General features: G+C 29.2%; 5 protein-coding genes, 1 long non-coding RNA gene and 1 other non-coding gene across 8 annotated transcripts; 4 read left to right on the top strand and 3 right to left on the bottom strand.

The window, feature by feature from the left end:
• Nucleotides 1-69: 69 nt before the first annotated feature.
• Nucleotides 70-2,354, top strand: LOC130445111 (coiled-coil domain-containing protein 42 homolog). The gene is made up of 6 exons (XM_056780623.1): nucleotides 70-86; nucleotides 553-757; nucleotides 987-1,160; nucleotides 1,743-1,895; nucleotides 1,948-2,085; nucleotides 2,139-2,354. The coding sequence occupies exons 1-6, from the start codon at nucleotides 70-72 to the stop codon at nucleotides 2,352-2,354; spliced, it is 903 nt and encodes a 300-aa protein (XP_056636601.1).
• A 2,272-nt stretch (nucleotides 2,355-4,626) lies between these two features.
• On the top strand, nucleotides 4,627-14,969 carry LOC130446085 (vesicle-associated membrane protein 2). 2 transcript variants are annotated; one of them, XM_056782138.1, is made up of 5 exons: nucleotides 4,627-4,761; nucleotides 6,220-6,437; nucleotides 6,551-6,630; nucleotides 7,032-7,083; nucleotides 13,484-14,969. In XM_056782138.1, coding segments are annotated over exons 1-5 (483 nt in total). In that variant the 5' UTR covers nucleotides 4,627-4,759; the 3' UTR covers nucleotides 13,615-14,969. The 2 variants fall into 2 exon arrangements, with proteins under 2 accessions (XP_056638116.1, XP_056638117.1); XM_056782139.1 differs by lacking the exon at nucleotides 4,627-4,761 and adding an exon at nucleotides 4,947-5,183 and having other exon boundaries at nucleotides 13,484-14,968.
• Nucleotides 7,449-12,539, top strand: LOC130446086 (uncharacterized). Its single transcript, XR_008910108.1, has 2 exons — nucleotides 7,449-7,552; nucleotides 9,862-12,539. It is a non-coding gene; the product is annotated as an uncharacterized LOC130446086 (long non-coding RNA).
• A 397-nt stretch (nucleotides 14,970-15,366) lies between the features above and the next one.
• Nucleotides 15,367-16,211, bottom strand: LOC130445300 (26S proteasome non-ATPase regulatory subunit 10-like). Its single transcript, XM_056780865.1, has one exon. It carries the CDS (start codon nucleotides 16,090-16,092, stop codon nucleotides 15,415-15,417), a length of 678 nt encoding a protein of 225 aa, XP_056636843.1. The 5' UTR covers nucleotides 16,093-16,211; the 3' UTR covers nucleotides 15,367-15,414.
• A 287-nt stretch (nucleotides 16,212-16,498) lies between these two features.
• LOC130445783 (uncharacterized) lies at nucleotides 16,499-18,293 on the top strand. Its single transcript, XM_056781646.1, has 6 exons — nucleotides 16,499-16,630; nucleotides 16,709-16,946; nucleotides 17,015-17,185; nucleotides 17,235-17,447; nucleotides 17,509-17,646; nucleotides 17,791-18,293. Exons 1-6 carry the CDS (start codon nucleotides 16,613-16,615, stop codon nucleotides 18,156-18,158), a joined length of 1,146 nt encoding a protein of 381 aa, XP_056637624.1. The 5' UTR covers nucleotides 16,499-16,612; the 3' UTR covers nucleotides 18,159-18,293.
• Nucleotides 18,294-18,438: 145 nt separating this feature from the next.
• Nucleotides 18,439-20,165, bottom strand: LOC130445784 (60S acidic ribosomal protein P2). Its single transcript, XM_056781647.1, has 4 exons — nucleotides 20,026-20,165; nucleotides 19,666-19,837; nucleotides 19,384-19,479; nucleotides 18,439-18,551 (listed from the first exon to the last, which is right to left on the bottom strand). The coding sequence occupies exons 2-4, from the start codon at nucleotides 19,835-19,837 to the stop codon at nucleotides 18,478-18,480; spliced, it is 342 nt and encodes a 113-aa protein (XP_056637625.1). The 5' UTR covers nucleotides 20,026-20,165; the 3' UTR covers nucleotides 18,439-18,477.
• Nucleotides 18,613-18,690, bottom strand: LOC130446150 (small nucleolar RNA Me28S-Am982). The gene has a single exon (XR_008910115.1). It is a non-coding gene; the product is annotated as a small nucleolar RNA Me28S-Am982 (small nucleolar RNA).
• Nucleotides 20,166-20,204: the final 39 nt, after the last annotated feature.

The raw sequence follows: 20,204 nt of genomic DNA, 5'->3' as shown, positions 1-20,204 counted from the left end.
CGTTTAACGTTCCCGAAAAAGAAACCGTATGGTCTAGAAGCCGTTACAGATTACATTGAATCAAAAAAGATGACAAAAATGGAAAAGTAAGTACGAATCTATTTTAATTTAAAATGAACGTTTATTTAATATTTATAATATATATCAAAAACCTATTTTCCAATGTTTAAGTAAATAAAATGTACTAAAAACTATTAGATTGAACAGACCGGAAACATTTATCAGCTAAAGCTTATTAAAATAATGACTAAATTATTGAATATATCAAAAATAGTAAGAATTTTAAAATTCAGAAAAATACTATACCTGTTAATGAAAATAATCCAACAATTAAATATATAAAAAACATTTATTATAGTCAAACATTACGAAAAACTATTTGAGGTTATCTATAATATTAAACTTTCTTCTTCTCTCTTAACTCGAAAAAATAGTCCTCATACATCGTATAATCCAGTATCCCTCATCAAAAAATTGAATATTATGATAAATGATTGAAATCACGAGTCTTCAATCGCCAGATTCTAAATGTGAACGATTAAACTATTTCAGAATATATCCTGAGTTTGACGTGGTTCATTCTGAAGATGCTAAATCGGAATTGTCTAAATTGCAAATAAGGTTACACGGTGCCGAAAAAATGTTGGGTTCAAAACGTAAAAATCTCGTTGAAGTTAGAAAAAGTCTAGATATACAGTGGAAGGAATTGAACGAAAAAGAAAAACAATTGAGAGAAAATTTCATACATTTTGATCAAGTAAATAATCATTCAATTAGCTGTTTTCCATATAACATTAAAAAACAAACTAATAACAACTTACGTGTTACATATTGACAGTAAATTACGCTGTTGCCAATACTAACTATTTAGCAGTACAGATCAGATTTATTGCTCATGACTAGTAAAATTTATAATGTACTAATTGCAAATATTTACTTTATATCTTTAGTAATATTTTCTTCTTTTATTTTGTTTTTCTCTATAGTTTATAACGGAAAACATGGAGAAACGAGAAAGAGCAGAAAAGAAGATAAAAGACGATAAGATATTATGCGAACAAAGACGTAAAGATATTGAAAAATGCGAAAAAGATTATATCGCTTTGAAAGAGGCAAAATTTGAAATGGATAAAAAAATCAAAGAATATAAGTTATATGAGGTACACTGAATAATTTATTTACATCTCAACATAGATTTGTAAAAATTTAATCCTTTCTTACGTTCTCATTAATAGAGGTGACAACATTGCATTCTTCTTTTTTTTGGAAGTATAGGAGCCTTTTGCATTGTAGATCTATAAGTGTGAATTGAATGAAAACTAATTTTTCAATATTAATCATTGTAATATATATTCAAAAAGTTATTGAAAAATAATACTTGTATAATTTTCTCAATGAAATTCTATATTTTTCATAAGTAAAAAGTAAATTTTCTAGAATTTCTTATACAAAGTAATCGATACTTCTTATGAATCGATTTATGACAGTTGACAGTTCAAGTGTGAAATAAAAAGTATATTTTATAGAATTTCTTAGATAAAGTAGTCGATACTTCGCAAGAATTTATATCGATTCAAGATATGATAATATGACAGTTGACAGTTCAAGTGTGAAATAAAAAGTATATTTTATAGAATTTCTTAGATAAAGTAGTCGATACTTCGCAAGAATTTATATCGATTCAAGATATGATAATATGACAGTTGACAGTTCAAGTGTGAAATAAAAAGTATATTTTATAGAATTTCTTAGATAAAGTAGTCGATACTTCGCAAGAATTTATATCGATTCAAGATATGATAAATCGATATATGACACTGTTAAGCGCCAAACTGAGTTTAGCCAAACTCCAAGAACAAAATCTTGTAGCTTTAGAAAGGGCAAAGAGTGATATGGTAAGGGAGAATGTATTAAAAAAAATATTTTGTGAAAATTGAATTGGTTTAGATGAAACTAATCGAAGAAAAAAACTTCATAATAATGGGTTTGAACAATCAAATAGCAAATCTTCAATCAAGATTCGAAAATGCGAAGATTAAATCAATCGATTGCGAACATCTCGTGCTTAAAATTAAAAACAATGCGGTTCGTATTAAATTTGATAACATAACCTCGAAACAAACTATTTTCATTTCAAGGTTTTACAACTACACGAAATAGACGAAGTTAAATCATCAATTTGGAATTTGTATACTCATATGGCTCAATCGAAAGAGCATCCTATCAAGATCGACAAAGATAACGTGGAAGAGCAAGTCATGTATATCAAACGAACCCTCACGGAGTTGGCTAAAGTTAATCAAATATTGAGAAAAAGAGCCAAAGCCGCTCTTAAAACTAAGTCGAAAACATAGAATGTATTTCAAAAATATTATATTTCAATAAAACAAAAACATCACGTGTTATTATCATATTTATTAATGAAACATGACCTATACCAAATAAGTGTAAACGTGGCATCAGCGCAAACGTCACCAACCCACAATCAAATCGATTTCTATTTCATTGAATTACACGTCAGAACTATTTAAATTAAAAATAATTACAACTCAAATCTCGTAGTGATGTTTTCAATTATATTTTATATAAAAATACACATATTAATAATATATTATTTAGTATTTATAGACAGTTTTTAATAAAATGTCACTAAATAAACGAAACCAAACAAATGTCGTCAAATCGAAATGGCTACTGTTACTTTAACGTGTTTATAAATATTTTCACGACTTTAATATACCGCCGTATGTTTTTTAAACAACGTATACAAATCATTTTGATATTAAACAATTTCGTTTTTTATTTTAACCAAGTAGAAGATTCCGATTAGAGACGGGAATAATACTCACTGAAAGTTATTTTGTAACTGTTCCTAATTCACAATATTCCCGTTTCATGGATTATTACACATAATAAATTTCGATGTAAACAATGAAATTTGATGCTGGTAATATTCAATATTTTGATTTAAATATGGTATAAACAATATAATCCAAAAAAATAAAACATTTGGGGGTTTCAGAAAAAAACAATTTAACAACAAAACAGTTTAATACTCGTAAAATAAAATGACAGCAATTTGGAGAGGTTAACATAAATCGTTATAGTCCAGTCATATTAGAGGTTTTATTTGAAAAATAGTTTGTTGATTCTATTTTCTTTATATATATATATTTTTTTTTGATAAATCGTCTTATAGGAGACTTTTTGATAGTAAAAACAGGTAAAAATTGACGTTTCGACGTAAAGTTGTAGGAATATAGATAAAAGACAGCAGTTTGAAGGGGTTAACATAAATCGTTATAGTCCAGTCATATTAGGGGTTTTATTTGAAAATTGTCTTATGTCAAACGTCAAAAATAAGTAAATAAATAATTTAGGGCGTATTTAACGCCTTTTTTCATTAAGGGCGGTTCGATATTTAAAAAAAATAATTTGATGATTCTATTTTCTATATATTTTTTTTGATAAATCGTCTTATAGGAGACTTTTTGATAGTAAAAACAGGTAAAAATTGACGTTTCGACGTAAAGTTGTAGGAATATAGATAAAAGACAGCAGTTTGAAGGGGTTAACATAAATCGTTATAGTCCAGTCATATTAGGGGTTTTATTTGAAAATTGTCTTATGTCAAACGTCAAAAATAAGTAAATAAATAATTTAGGGTGTATTTAACGCCTTTTTTTCATTAAGGGCGGTTCGATATTTAAAAAAAATAATTTGATGATTCTATTTTCTATATATTTTTTTTGATAAATCGTCTTATAGGAGACTTTTTGATAGTAAAAACAGGTAAAAATTGACGTTTCGACGTAAAGTTGTAGGAATATAGATAAAAGACAGCAGTTTGAAGGGGTTAACATAAATCGTTATAGTCCAGTCATATTAGGGGTTTTATTTGAAAATTGTCTTATGTCAAACGTCAAAAATAAGTAAATAAATAATTTAGGGTGTATTTAACGCCTTTTTTCATTAAGGGCGGTTCGATATTTAAAAAAATAGTTTGTTGATTCTATTTTCTATATATTTTTTTTGATAAATCGTCTTATTGGACTCTTGGGGTTGGGCCCCAGACATTCTAACGCCGCCTTCGTCAAGTTGTTGACCAAGTAGCCGGCTATCCATGTGTCAACTTAACATATCGACCGACTGCACTATAATTTTCAATATAAAAACAAGATTTTTATAGTTTAACCCCTTTAAGACTCGATAGTTCTATAAAAAATTTTCAACTTCAATTCATCCCCCCCCCCCATTTGATTGCGCACCCTGTAACCAGGACCAGGCTCAGAATATCCACAGTAAAATATTCTGGGGCCCTATGACCAAAGTTGTACCGGCCCCGGCCTTGCGGGGGCCACGCCTCAATCCGAAGTCGTTACCTAAACGACCAGACTATTATGAACAGAACAAAAAAAATATATTTACATTTAATTATCATTAAAACTTAATATTTTATAAAAAAACGCACGCAATAAAAATCTGGCGACGATATAAATAAAATTAATCGCTTACGTCATATTTTATTAACGACAACTTTTTCTACGGACACCGTATATTTTCAAAATTTCAACGTGCGACCGGACTGACACTGACACGTCCGTGACTGCGTCCTAGCCGGCCGGTCGAGGCGCATGTCCGCCGCGCCAGTATGACGTCACGATCAATATAAGCGACATCTCAAATCACATTTGCATCGGTGTTATTTTAGTGTTTGTTCTTCGAAAAATTCCAATAGAACTTTTGCCTTTTTCAAATCATGTAAGTTACTATTTACAAATCGATCCGAATGCATAAAATTTACACGTGAACTTTTTAATTTACTTCCACAGTTAGTTAGATAGTTCAAATATCGTTTTTTATCGATAATAATGGTTCATTTATAATAAATAAATGATAAATACGATAATTACTTCTATATATAACTTTTTTAGACTTCGTATATTACGTATATATTCACAAAAACGATATATTGAATCTAAATAATTTAAATTAAATTTATTTAGTTCAGGTAGGTGTTGAGAATTGATTTTCGGAACGGAATTTATTGCGCAGGCGTCTTTCAAGACGGCATGGGCGATATAAGTGGAATGAACTTAGATTCTTAATAAAACTAGAATTAATTAGCTTCAATTAATTGGTTTGTGAATCAATTTGTCTGTGTTTATCCAAAAAATAAACATGTAAGTAGTTTTATTTACGTTTAATTAGTTACAACTATCGTTTTATATACCGAATTACTTTATGGGTAGACGTAACTATCATATTTGGACAACATTTTTTACCCAAACGGTAAAATAATCAATATTTATTTAAAAAGATACTATCGACCGCGCCAATTCAATTTATCTCGGCTTTCGTTAATGGTAAACTATTTGTCTTGTGTATTGACGAGCCCTGTATAAAAATTATTGTCTATGTTTAACCATTTTGTATAGTTTTGATTCGGTTATTAACAAAAAATTCTTTGGTTCACTTTTTAACCTCAAAAAACATAAAACGAAGCAATAATTTTTGAACACCCCGTTCGAACCATCCATTTTTTAACTCTAAGTCTTAATTTCAAGGTTCATAAACAAATAATTTATTCCGATTTTAAGTCTAATGAATTACCCTGTATATTAAATTATTTTTATAAAATATTTTAAGTCTAATGAATTACCCTGTATATTAAATTTTTATAAAATATAAATGACTCGTACTGTATGTGTATCACTAGAATTATCACTAATTGAAAATAAAATTCACGACTTAAATCGATTCTCAAGATATATGACCTTATTTGACCTATATATTCATTAGCGACAACAACAAAACATTTCTATTAAATTTACGAACGTTCACGTCGTTCTGGGTATTTTTAATTCGATAACTTGATTATTTTCTAAATTTAAAATATATTCCGAAGCTAGACTATCACAAACAAATTCCTAAACAGTTTTTTGCATTTCTTTAGGCTTGAATAGGAAGCAGATTAATGCACAGAACAACAGATTCCGAATGTCAAAATAAGAGATGGGGGAAAATTACGTCACTTCTTGTTTATACAGGTTCGGCTGCAGCCTATTACGCGTTCGAATCGAATAAAAAAAAATAATGTGAATGTCGAAACAACTGACGAGGGGAATTTACGTCATTTCGCGTTTATACAGATTCGGCCGCGGCCCATTATACGTTCGAATGGGATAAAAAATTTATTGTTGTTAATTTGTTATTCAGGTCGGCAGGGGATTCACTGGCCCCTGGTGCGGGGACGACAGGTACCGGCGGTGAGGATGGCATCGTGGGGGGACCCCGGACGCCACAACAGATCGCGGCTCAAAGACGACTTCAACAAACGCAAGCGCAAGTCGATGAAGTTGTCGATATTATGAAAACGAATGTAGAAAAAGTTCTCGAACGAGATCAGAAATTATCGGAATTAGATGATAGAGCAGGTAAATATATGTTTAATGCTTTCCGAGTCCAAAGTTAGGAATTTGTGTCCTATACGAGGATATATACATAACTTATCTTGAATGACGAGAGACATTTTCTTCTTCTTTTTTAGATGCATTACAACAAGGCGCGTCACAATTTGAACAGCAAGCGGGTAAATTGAAGAGAAAGTTTTGGTTACAAAATTTAAAGGTTCGTAATTGATTATTTCTATTAGTTGTGTAGATCCGGCCCTGCGCTATAAGTATAAGTGTTACCAAAATTTGTGACGATTGTTCTTTTAGATATTTTTTATTTTGATGATAATGATAGTTTTAACCTCTAAAATGAATTATTTATGATCAACTTCATGATGAATTTATCTTATTTTATACTATTTCGCTGCCAAAAGAATAATAATAACAATAAGAATAAATTTTTATAATAAAAAAAAATTATGACCAGTATTTGTAGACACTGTGAATGCTTAACTTTCATCTGTCACATATCTTAACAACGTTGTCATATATTTTATTTCTCAGGAAATTTAATGACAAACTTTAATGTTCTAATACAATAATCATTATAATTATATTGGGTCTTTTTATTTACAGATGATGATAATAATGGGTGTAATTGGTCTTGTAATCTTAATAATCATAATAAGTGAGTACATCAATTATTTTTTCATCTCACTATAACCATACCATTTTAAACACATAATATCATATTATTAACGAATGTACACATATTTAAAAAATATATATATACGTGTTAAAATATATTTTTCTCATTTTAATGATCACATAACATGAAAATATTTCGATTTAAAAATTAAATATTACGCGAGAATGTGTTTAAACATCCAGGGGACGTCCTGTAAATATAAATAACGGTTACAACAACAAAAAACACGACGATAAATACCAATAAATGATATTTAAATGGTTTTATTTTTTCTTAGTGAACTTCATGTAACTCATCGGCCAAAAATTCGGTAATTCTGAATGAAATCTGTGTTATTGGTGTAAAAGGCTTTCTGTCTGTCTTCCTGTCGTAGAGTACTTCAAAAAAAATGTCTTCCCTCGTCACAATACTTCAATTGTAATCTATAAGTTCATTATTTTCGCATACTGTAAGTATTATCAACACTCGCAAGCGGAAAACGCGTCCATTTTGTTAATTGTATATTGTGGTAACAACAGTGTTGCCAGATATCGCAAAATAGAGTTATAAATACTTACATTATGGAATTTTTGCACGGTATTAGTTTTTTTTATCATGTGGCTTTGCTTGATATGCATCGATTTAGTATTAAAATTCGAATGTACAGGCGTTTAAGAAAATTCATTGTCTAAATTAGATAAACATGTAATTTTAATAATGAAGACATTATAAGACGTTTTTTTTTTACATCAAACTTAACCTAACCTAATATCATAAAGTTGCAGCAATAACCTAACCTCAAATAGCATGAAGTAATCTGACGTTTTGTCGGAATCAGCTGAAGCCTATTTAAAAATGGCCACTGTGGGATAAACAAATACTTATCTGTGTTGCTTTTCAAGTTATATGTGAATTTCTTGAAACATAACCCACAAACTGACTAAAAACTAAATGCAAAAATACTCGACTGTGTTAGTTCCACTGAAAAAGATCTATGGAGTCTTTTCAACACCGTAAAATAAAAAAAAAACATAAAAAACCACCAAACTACATGGGGAAAATCAAGAAAAGCGAACACGGGTACATTCGAGAGAGACTGTATACCCCACAACCGCCATTTTGACGTAGATCAGCTGTTTTCTTAGATTGCCTAATGAATTTCAACGCCATATAACCTAACCTCACTTGATACGGACATAACAATAATTTATAAAATTGAAAGTTGCACATTTTATATTACACAATATAAAATGAACAAAAATATTTATAGCAATATACCTATGTGTCTAAACATAATTTATATTTCTGTAGTTGCAATGTCTACCAACTGTCTTCAGTTAAAAATAACAAAACGAATTTTTTTAATACACTTGTATATTATCAGATTTTTTTGAAGCACGTAGTATGCATGGACGTATTTATCTAGAAAAATCTTGTGCAACTACCCAAATATATTGTAAGGGACGTGGTTTTTAAAAGTATTATTTCGGATATAATTAATAATTTTATCATACTGACAAGGCAACATCGCATTTTCTAATTAAGTTGAACGAACTTATCGAGCGTTATGTAACCGGCAATACATTTCATGACCTATTGTTAATTTTACCAAATTTTGAGCAAAAACATACATAGCTGTATAAAGTAATATAATAAAGGTCTACCTACTTGTGAAAAAAAATATCTTCAGGTTTATACACATCGTTCCCACTGAAAAAACGGAAGTTGATTCAGAAAATAATTTACAACACCGAATCAGCTGTAACAACAAACGTAATAGCGTTGCCAGTTGACGTATAATCACTAATTAAACTTCAAATTATAAATATTAAATATTGGTATTATTTATTTTTGCACCACTTAATGACAACAATCCCTTTTGGAACTAAGTGCCTATTTTAACATCATTTTTGTGAAAATCTGATTGTTTTAACACAATCACGCCATGGTTTCATGACATACACTTAACACAGTTTCAAAATGGTGATTCCACAGCCTCCACCGAAACTATAAGCTGATTCTCCCCTCCACATCTATGATTGAAATTGTGCCGTGTAATCTTGGTTGCCTATTCTTCGATTATCGAATATATAATTTAAGCATTTTATTTCGTGTAACATGACGTGGAATTGTTTTAGACACTTTTTTTCTACGAAATGAAAATATAACACTACCACTAATAATAAGTTTGATGTAAATAACGCAATATTTGTGTTCCAAGACAATGACAGGTGGTTGTGACGTCATCTCAAAATGACCTATTAATTTTCATTTTTAGTTGTTGGTCATATGAAAATGCCTAAAAATGTAAACAACGAAAACTCGTATTGTCATAAATATTAATTCATTAACTTTTTTATTTATCTTTGAAATAATAACGTAGTAAGTTCAACAATATAATTGGGTGCATGATTTATTTGCATGTGTGGTCGTCTAAAAACAGCCACAGGTAAGAAGAGACACTTTTATACATAAAGAACGAGAAGATATCATCCATCTAAGCCAAATCATCTACAGTGTAGTATAAAGAATCACCAAGTACTTATTTAATTGATGTTTTCGATTGTTATGTACCCTAATATAAACTGTGGTTGCTATCACGTATATTCAATTTCACATTTAAAAATATATAAGCACGAACGCCAATGTTGCCAGACTTCAAAAATCAATAAGATGAAATAATCAACATGTTTATAAGTTTGTAGTGTTTCTCCTTGACCAGTACTGATATATGTGTTTAAGTATCGTAATTTAATGACCGAAATGGTTTTTTTACAGTTCGGATAATTGGCAAAAAAAGAAAATCTGCAATTTATGAAAACAATACACCAAAAATAATTTAATCTATAAGTTGATGATTAGGAAAGTTGGTTGAGATAAAAATTCAATTATAATATAGAAGCTTGTACTTTAACCTAGAAAAAAATAATTTTTTTAACCAAACGATAATTTTAACGTGGTTGAATTACCAGTGTTTCTACAAATGTAAAAAAAGCGTATTTAAACGATACATTATATCAAATAATTGCTAATATTTAATAAGAAGAAAAGAATAAAACACTTTTTTGAATTATATTTTGCCCTGTAGGTAAATAAATACGAAAATATTTCAATACAAATGTAATAAAATGAAATTCATTTTAAAATAGACAATCTTGTTTATACAGATTGTCCCATAAGATCGTTCTCGAAATTTTCACATATCTGTTTGACATTTCCAACGTCAACTGTCAGTTATAGGTCGAATTTATAATTTTGAGTCATTACTTGAATATATTCAATATTTATGATGTTTCTTAACACTTTTTATTAACCTATAAAAGTTTAGACTTCCTATAATAATATTTTAAGACTGAAAATCTAATATACCTGAATGTTAAATAAACTAGGTAGTATATTTTCTTCTAATATAATTATAACGTATTTATTCTTTTCTTTTTACCTCAAAATAATTGAAAATTGATAAATCAAGTAACAAATACCCCAAAGAAACAAATAAATGCTTGTTTATAGTTGTTTTGTTCTAAAATTTCGTTCATCTTCACCGTAAAAAATTGCTTATCTGATATTATTTATAAATAAAAGTTCTAATAAATAATTTGTTAATATATGTCTAGCAGGTATATTTTTTCCATTTTGAGAACTTGATTATCAATTATCAGAAATGTATCCAATATTAATAAAAATGAATTTATTTCGAATAAATGTGACAACAGCGTAATGATAAATTAATCAAAATAATTATTGGCATTATTGAATACAATAAACAATTACTTACTATAGGTTATGTTACTTGGTTCAAATTTCACAAGTTCTCAAAATTTATAATAAGAGACACAGTATATACACTATTTTCACGAAAAATTGATTTTTTTAATAAAGTTTTATCACAAATCACCGCCATAATGTAGCAAACAGACACTAGAAACTCGAATCTACTACTAAAAACACTTTAACCTAGAAAAATATTGTTGACATTTGCAATGTTTATTGTTCTTTAAGGTGCATTTTCATGTTGACGCTCGACGCTGGCTTAGTGCGTCAAATTAGGTCACGTGATATAATTTCGACTGAAGCGTCATCTAAATCAATTCAACGTCAAATATAAGAGCGTCAAGCTTCATAACGCTGAAAAAAATACTAAAATACACCACTTCTCAACAGTCTGTTAACCTATAAACATAAAATGTGTGTAATTTATTCAATCATTTCTAAATGAGTGAATTATTCTGATCGATGTACTTTACGTAACACTAGTAAACAGCTGATGATATAAATTTATAAAGTTTTTTGCTATAATGTCCGATTTAAAGATGTAAACAATGTTTAGTTTTGACGCAGCACTAATTTAAGATGACGTTTCAGTTAAAATTGTACCACGTGATATCATTTGACGCTCTAAACCAGTCGAGTGTCAAAATGATATTGTAACTTTACTAAATAATATTGTTTAAATAAAATTCCTACTGTACATAATTACTATTAACGTCACAGTTTACTAGTAAGACTAATTGCAAGACTTTTATACTTCTAAACAAAAATGTAACTTCTCAAAATGTATCTAGTGAATTTTTTTGGCGTACTTTCAAGTTATATATTTCTATTCTTTAAATATAGTCAAAACAAACTATATAAACTCGGAAAAAGTAGATTCTAGTTTTGAAAAGTTTACTATCATTAACAATTTTCAATTCCTGGTGCCTTATTTCTACCGGGATCATCTGACTGGCAAGCGTAGTTAAAATGTAAAACTTACTTTAATATACGTCACAGATTCTAGATTAATACATTATATTCACGTTCACTATAACACCCCGTATATTAAAATTCACAACGAATAATTAATAATATACAATTGAATCAACAACTAAATAGACACTATAACTGAATAATGTTTAGTTTTGGTTGTTTCCCGGTAAAATGTCATTTATCGTTATGAAATTCGTATAATACTAACAGTGTTGCCGATGTCAACACGTTTTATCAGTAGGTGCTTCACCTTGAATTGAAAATTGTTTTATTTCGTATAACGTTTGTAGATGCTGAATGTATATAATTTAGACGCTAAGCTGTATTCCGGCAACGTCAGAACTTGTTATCCAACTTTTTGATTATTTTTCACATCTATAGTTATTGCTTTTTTTCAATATTTTTTCTAATCGTATCCTTGTATATCAGATATGAATTTGGATTGTTTTAAATAAGGGTAACATGTTCAAATAGACAAAAAAAAATCAACTTCCAAGCTATAATGTTAGTTAAAATATTGGTTCGTAGGAAAGGATGTTTATAAATGTAAATATGAACGCATTAATTCAATATTGAAAATACCCCTCGACCCCATACAATTTATTAGTTGTTGACGATTTTAGAAATATAATAATTTTTGTTGTAAAACTTTTTTAATTTGATAAAATTGTGAAATTTCAATTAATAAAACATGTGGCACTACTGTATATCTTTATTTTTTTCATTTTTCATACTTCTCGTAATGCCAATAAGGCCAAATCTCATTTCAACATTAAAATGCATAAATATTGAGATAAAAACGCTGGGAGGGAGATAATTAACTCAACATCCAACATCATTAAAATATACTCGACGAATAAATATTATTTTTTTCAAAATGTAAATTAATTGTTTATAATGATGTTTCGGTTTATCCCTATTCATTGTAGTACGCCTAACAACAACATTGTGTGACAATTAATATCTCACATATCCGGAAATTCCACTTTTATCTCAACTGAAGAAATTTTACCAATTACTTTTTTTATAGTTTCTATTAATTCTGACAACTCCTGGCAACGTCGCAATAAACAAACAAACAGACTTTGCTCTTAACCTTATAAAGTGTTTATAACACATTAGAGATTCTTTTTTTTTATTTATAGTTTTTCTTTTCTTTACACACTTTTAAATATATTGATTATAAAAAGAAAATTTTTGTTAACGAAAAATGATAAATTTCTTAAGCGACGTTGGTTTGCGAATTAAAATAAAGGTTATATAGTTATTTTTCAGATTCACCGCCTACCTCCCAATCGATACGTAAAAGAAGAGGAGGTATAACCAAAACTATTCATAATTGCATGTATTTATTTTTTACATTAATTCACAGCTCACACAAAAACTTGACAATTTCATGCTTGCATAACAACATCATTTATCATGAAATTAAAAACAAAACAGTGTAAGACAGACAGAGTAAACACAAATTTGAAAAGTATTTGGAGTTAATAGATTTTGAAGACGACAATGGATTTGGTGTGAAAAATCAACTGCCGGCTGTTGTATGTTTTTCCACGTAAACTTTAACTTTTTATAACAAAAAGTTCCTCACATCAGTCATATTATAACTTAGTTTAGAGGTTAGTTTATTCATATTTTGATATTTTAGTGAAATTCATGCCGGAAACACCAGCAGCTCCTCCCCAACCTCAATACGTAGTACCACAAGGTGGAACGGGACAAGCAGTAGGACCAGTAACAGGTGGGGAAGCTGGAGGAACTGTGCCCAAAACCGGCTAAGAGTTTTCTCGATTTCAGAAAGATCTCACGCTAAACTCACTATAAAAAAAAACATTGAATTTCAAATTTATTTATGTGTTTCAGATTGCTAGTCCATTTTGTTTTCATTTTATCGATTCATATACGCTATTTAAATAAAAGCTCACCTCTACTTTTGATTGTACTAACAGGAAGTGACTCGCGACTCGTCAGTGTTACAAACTGTTATAATTAAAACGTGATGTCATTATTTTCAGAACACAAATATTTTACAGTATTTTTGAATTGATTTTTTTTTAAGAAAATGGACTTGCATACTCTCAAATCTCAATTTTATCGTGTATAAAATATTTATTAGTTTAAAAGCTCTGTACACATCTTGAAAAACAAAACGAACAGGCAAGTTGTATAACTGTGTAAGAATTTGTTTTGGAGACATCTTTAGGTAAACAAGAATACATAATAATAAAACTGTGAACATATGTAAGTAATTATAGTTTTAAGTTATACGATTGCCAATTCAACGATATAATCTCACATTTAGAAATAATTTATATAAAGTGATTTTACTATGAAATTCGATAAATCTCAAACTACGTCAGTGACATCAAACTATATGGCAGTGTAGATGAAAAAGAGACAATAATTTTTTAGAATGAATTGAGTAGAATATTCTTGATAAAATTTTTCGATTTTTTCTGATTATCGTTTCAAAAACTTTCTGCTATAGTGTGTATCATCAAAATAAATATCAAATAGTTTTTTACTTGATTGTTTCTTGCACACGACGCATTACAGTAATGATCGACCGCGTAAGCCTTCCACAACAAATATTTTTCTTTTAACATAACCTTACATTTTTAATATGTATCCCACAAAAATGCTTCTATTATGCTGCTAAGCTGATAGTTTGGCAAAACTGTGTAAGTATGACTTCTATCGGATTTTGTAGAAGTTTTATAAAAGGTGTTCACAATAAATATGAAATAAATTAATTCCAAAAGGTCAAGTTTTACATAAAGTTATTGAACCAGAAAAATTGCTAGAGTTCGAACAGCGTTGCCATACTTTGAAAATAGTAGTACTATTGAGGACATATGAAATGATAATTTTTTAAACATTTCTTTGTTTTATCTGGTATTTATTGGGATATTTATTTTGAATACCGTCTATAGTGTAATATAAAACGAATTGTTGATGCCATGAAAATTATATAATTAGCTGTCTTAGATTAAAAAAAGGGTATACTTAGTTCTGTGAGATTATGTTGTGGCTTATTTTTCCAATTTATTTTAACGAGTGTTTGAAAAAAAGGCATAATTACGAAGATTTGTTGTATATTATCTTATTTTAGAAAATAAAGACTTTCGTCTCATGTTCGTTTATTATTTCCACAAAATATAGTCCTTCCCTACTCTTGTTGAAATGTGGTCTTTGGTCATAAAAAATTAATATTTTCAAGAATTTAAGATCAAAATGACACCTAAGTTTGAAAACGATCAACACATTCGTTGTTCAATTTAAAGAAATTTGTAAATAAAATCTGGCAACGCTGCCCTTTTAGAGAATATATTTAGGTTAAGGTTAGGTGTTGGTCTAAAACTCTCAATATTTGTTATTTAATTGTACCGAATTAATAATTTTATGGCTTTATGTGTACTTTTCGAAAAAAGAAAAATTAAGTACAGTTTTCTAATCGAAGTATTTATATAATTAAAACAAATTATTGAAAATATCAATTTCTTATGACAAAATTTATAAAAAAACAAACAATTTTATTGCTTTCTCAATAATTTATTTACAGTTTAAATACATAGTGCATTAGTTATTGGAAACTTTGTTTTTGAGTAACTTAGCTAATTTGATGGAACATAAGTCTAAGCAGGTTTTATCCTCCCTATTTTTACACTCAATATCAGCCCCATGCTCAAGTAATAACAAAGCAGCATCTTGTCGATCTTCTTCACAAGCATAATGAAGGGGGGTATTCCCATAGATATCTTTATTATTAATTTTTATTTCTTTATTATAACTCAACAACAATTTCAAAATCTGCATAAGTCCTTTAGAAGCCGCCCTATGTAATGGCGTACTTCCCCTTTCATCAGCAATATTTATATCAGCTTTATTTTCTAATAGCACTTCACAAATTTCTGTCCATCCTTTAGACGCAGCATATTGTAAAGATGAATGTCCTTGGGCGTTTTTGTGATTAACGTCATCGCATTTTTGTAACAGCAATCTAACAACTTCGGTGTGTCCTGCAGAAGATGCTAAGATCAATGGAGTCATATCAGTATCATCTGTTGGATTTACAGGAGATCCTAATTCTAATAAATGAGTAACTAATTTGAGGTTTCCGCTTAATACTGCCCAATGCATAATCAATCTCTTACTAGAATCTGGAGTATTTAAAAACAAAGGATCTTCTTCCAGTTTTTTTGACACAAATTCAAAATCACCTTTATAAGCAGCATCATACACCGTATACGTTCCCATTGGGAATAAATAATTTATTTTAGATCAAACACGGTTCTTTATATATTTTATAAACAATAATACTAAAACAATGACTGGAATAATTGACTTATTTTGTATTTTTTTAGGTTATTTCTTCTTCGTTTATGAAATTTTGAGCACATCAGCAATTCAATAGTTGTCAGAACCACAAACAACATTTTTAATGATCTGTGGTTGGAGCAGTAATTAGTGACATATGGAATTTTATCAAAGTAACACAAGTACAAATATCTATCGAATAAAATTGCTACTTATAGTTGATAAGCATTGAAATATCAAAATTCAAAACTAATCTGATAAATCTCTTTAAAGATTGGGAGCAGAGTATTTTACACTATCATGAGTTCAAAAATTATTATAACAGAGCGCGCACCATCGAAATGAAGTATTTACAATTTCACAAAAAGAAGAAATTAGGTTATGTTTATATATATTTAGTTTAATGTATCTTCAGTAAAAATAGTTATTTTAAATAAAACACAATTAGTGTCTATTTAAAATGAATCAATACACAATGGTAACTTGTTTTATCGTTTAAGAAAATAGTTTTGTATTCAGAAACTATAATAAATTGTATATTAAAATTTCTTTTTAGGAAGCATTTTTATTTACCCCTGATTTTGGGGAAGATATGTATCTGTTCAACAGCAGTAGTAGCAGTGATAGTGATTCAAACGATGAAGATGAATGTAACTGTGAAAGTGATACAAAAACACCTTCAATGAAAAGACTAAAAACTGAAGGGTTTCTTGAAATGGAAGTTCCATTACTCAATGAGTATGATTTCAAATGTCATTTTAGAGTTAGTAAAACTACTTATGAGAAAGTTTTAGGTAAGAATCGTTTACTGGTTGTTGTACCAACTTTTTTCGAAATATAAGCTGGGATTTCATGTTTTTAGAATTATTGTATTATGGTTTTAACAGTGATCATAAAGGCGGTAGAGAAAAAATTACCCCTGAGAAAGCGACATTCATTTTATTGTGGTATTTAGGTAATCAAGAAACATTTAAACAAATGTCTGAAAGGTTTAAGAACACAATGAGTTCTATTCACGGCGTGATCCAAAGAGGTAAATAATACACTATATTTTTGGAATATACGAATTTTATCTCTTTCAGCAATTAAAAAATTAAATTCGTTAATGCAAGAGCAAATTCTATGGCCTTCTAGTGCTGAAAACCCCAATATATCTCAGCTTTTTGAAACAATCAGTAATTTAAAAGGTTGTATAGGCGTACTGGGCGTTTCATACATAAAAATACCAAAACCTAAAGAAGACGTAGCTAACTTTTATATGTCTGCACAGAATTATCCGTGTTTAGCTCTCCAGGGTGAGCTAATTGTTAATTATAACATAAGTTTCTTTTGTTTATGTATATTTTGCATTTACAGGGGTTGTTACGGTCAATGGTAAATTCCTGGATATTTTTATTAGCGGAGGATCCAGTAATACAGAACAACTTTTATATCAATCAAATTTAATCACAGAAATGGAAAACGGTTTATTAGATGACGATTATTACCTTATTGGTATGAAAATTTCTGTTTTATTTGTATTTATTCAAGGTTCCTTTGTTCCTATCAGCTGGTGCCTTTGGAGTAATTAACACTGGTATCTAGGGAATAAGTTGGTTACTGAAATTTCTATGCTGGAGATGTTTTTATTTATTTTAGGTTATGGTGATTATTTGAATCGAAGATGGTTGATCCAACCTCTCCCCAACAAAGAATCTCACATATTCAACGAATGCCACGATTCTGCGTCCCGAGTGTTTCCAGAATCGTTGGGGTATTTGAAAGGAAGGTTCCAGAGGCTTCAAAATTTCGAAAATAGAGACATGGCCATTGTAACTCAGTGTATTGAGGCCGCTTGTATGTTGCATAATTTAGCTATAGATTGCGAAGACGACAACGAACCGTTTACTTATACAGATACGGGTATATTTAAAAGTACCAATGAGGAATATTGCAACAGTGATGAATGCGATGACGGTGGCAGAAGACAAGAATTGGTGCAGAGTTTGATGAAATTGGAAATTTGATATGAGATTATAAGGATTCCTGTATTAATTTAATCAAGAAATATGTTGACAAAAGTTTGATTCCAACTAGAACATAAAGTTTCAATTATAAGTCACTTGAAATCAGTTTAGATGTTTTATTTCATATATCCTCCATTAGTGGTTAGTTACCTTTAAAGTGTAAGATTTTTTATATAGAGTTAACTCCATTGAGGGGCAACTGCCTGTTATTATTCATTAAAATACTAAGATTGAGCTGTTTTCCCATAAATTTGAGCTCAAAGCCAAATAAACACACAAATAACTTAAAAAATATATTTCAAGGTACAAAAAAAGGTTTTTAGTCGAATAAACCAAAGCCCATATCGTCATCTTCTGATTCAGACTCTTCCTTCTTTTCTTCCTTTTTCGCCTCTGCAAACGAAAGACTTTTATATACAGTTTGTAATCTAATATAAATAAATTAAAGAATTGATGTGAATATCAGCTTAAAACTATCATCAAAACTTTCTTCAGCCGAAAGATGGTGTGAGTTTGAAAATCATCATTAAATCTCAATGATTTTTAGCGAAAAATATTTATACTTGCAAGAAATTTCAATAATTCTCATGCTATTTGTGAAATTTTGAAGCTAAAAAAAAATATAAATGTGGGAAACCAAAAAAGTTCATTAATCTGCATATTTCAGTAAATCTTTCTCCAAAAATGTATACAGTAGAAAGAAAATCCAATAATTTATCATTTTCATGCTAAAGGGGGTGAAATCTTAAAACTACAGAAAAATATGGATGTGGATAGCCATAAAAGATCATTAATCTGCATATTTCAGTAAATCTGCTTCAAAATAGGATCAAAATGTTTCCATTTTTAAAGAAAAATGTATACAGTTGAAATAAAATCAAATAATTCAACATTAAGGTGAAATTTTACAACTATAATAAAAAATGTATGTGGAAAACAAAAACAGTCCATTAATTTGCTAATTTCAGTAAATCTGCTTCAAAATAAGATTAATACATAATAATTTGCAACAGAAAAATATTCATAATTGCAAGAAATGTTGATACTTTATTAATTTTATGCTAAAACTAGATATGAAACAGAACTATCACAGATATCACAACAGGAGAAGCCAAAAAAACACTCTTACTGCATATATAGTAAATCTGCCTACCAATAAGCATATAATATATTCAATAATCTCTTTTGTAATATTATGTATCAAAGAAGGAAAAGAGGTACTCACCTTTCTTTTCTTCAGCAGCTGGAGCGGCGGCAGCAGCACCAGCACTTGCCGCAGGGGCAGCACCACCACTTGGCATGGAACTTAATTTTTCACGACCTAAAGTTTGTTTTACAATAAAAACTACCCTTTCAACAAGAGATATTTCATTTGATATTTGAAATTTTCAGTTACTAACATAAAATCATTATTCTCATTCGAAAGATGGTGTAATGTTCAATCATCATTCAAAATATATCACGTGATTCAAATTTTCGAAACTGTAAAAGATTTTTTCGTACTCACCTTGGGCAATAACGTCTTCGATGGATTTGCCGTTAAGTTCAGTAATGACTTTATTAAGTTTTTCACTTTCGGTTTCTATACCTACGGAACCGAGAATTTTTTCAAGATCTGCGGCATTTGGGGATGTTTTTCCGCCCAAAACGGCCAATAAGTAAGCAGCCACGTAACGCATCTGTAATGAAAATGTTATAATTACAAAACAAAAATGGTCGTATGAGGTTATGGAATGTGAAAAAAAAATCTATAGAAATCTTAACCAATTTCGGAAATAATTGAATAAAATATGAATTATAATGAAAATGTGATCTTAAATTAAAGATATTTGTTAATATTTTTCTAAATTAAATTAAATTTTCTTACTTTTAAGTCGTTTGACACGAAACGTGTATGCTAGACTTCGGCAACAAAATAACAAGAAGGATGGAAAGAACGAAAATACCTATTCACAATTGACAGTTCCTAAAGGCTCAAGCTCAAGAGAACTGCAGATTAAATCAATTTACTCTCGACGAATCAAATGCGATTAGGAGTACAAATTA

This window comes from Diorhabda sublineata, chromosome 6 (genome assembly GCF_026230105.1).
Source record: "Diorhabda sublineata isolate icDioSubl1.1 chromosome 6, icDioSubl1.1, whole genome shotgun sequence".
NCBI classification, from domain to species: domain Eukaryota; kingdom Metazoa; phylum Arthropoda; class Insecta; order Coleoptera; family Chrysomelidae; genus Diorhabda; species Diorhabda sublineata.
This window is presented reverse-complemented; position numbering and strand designations above follow the sequence as displayed.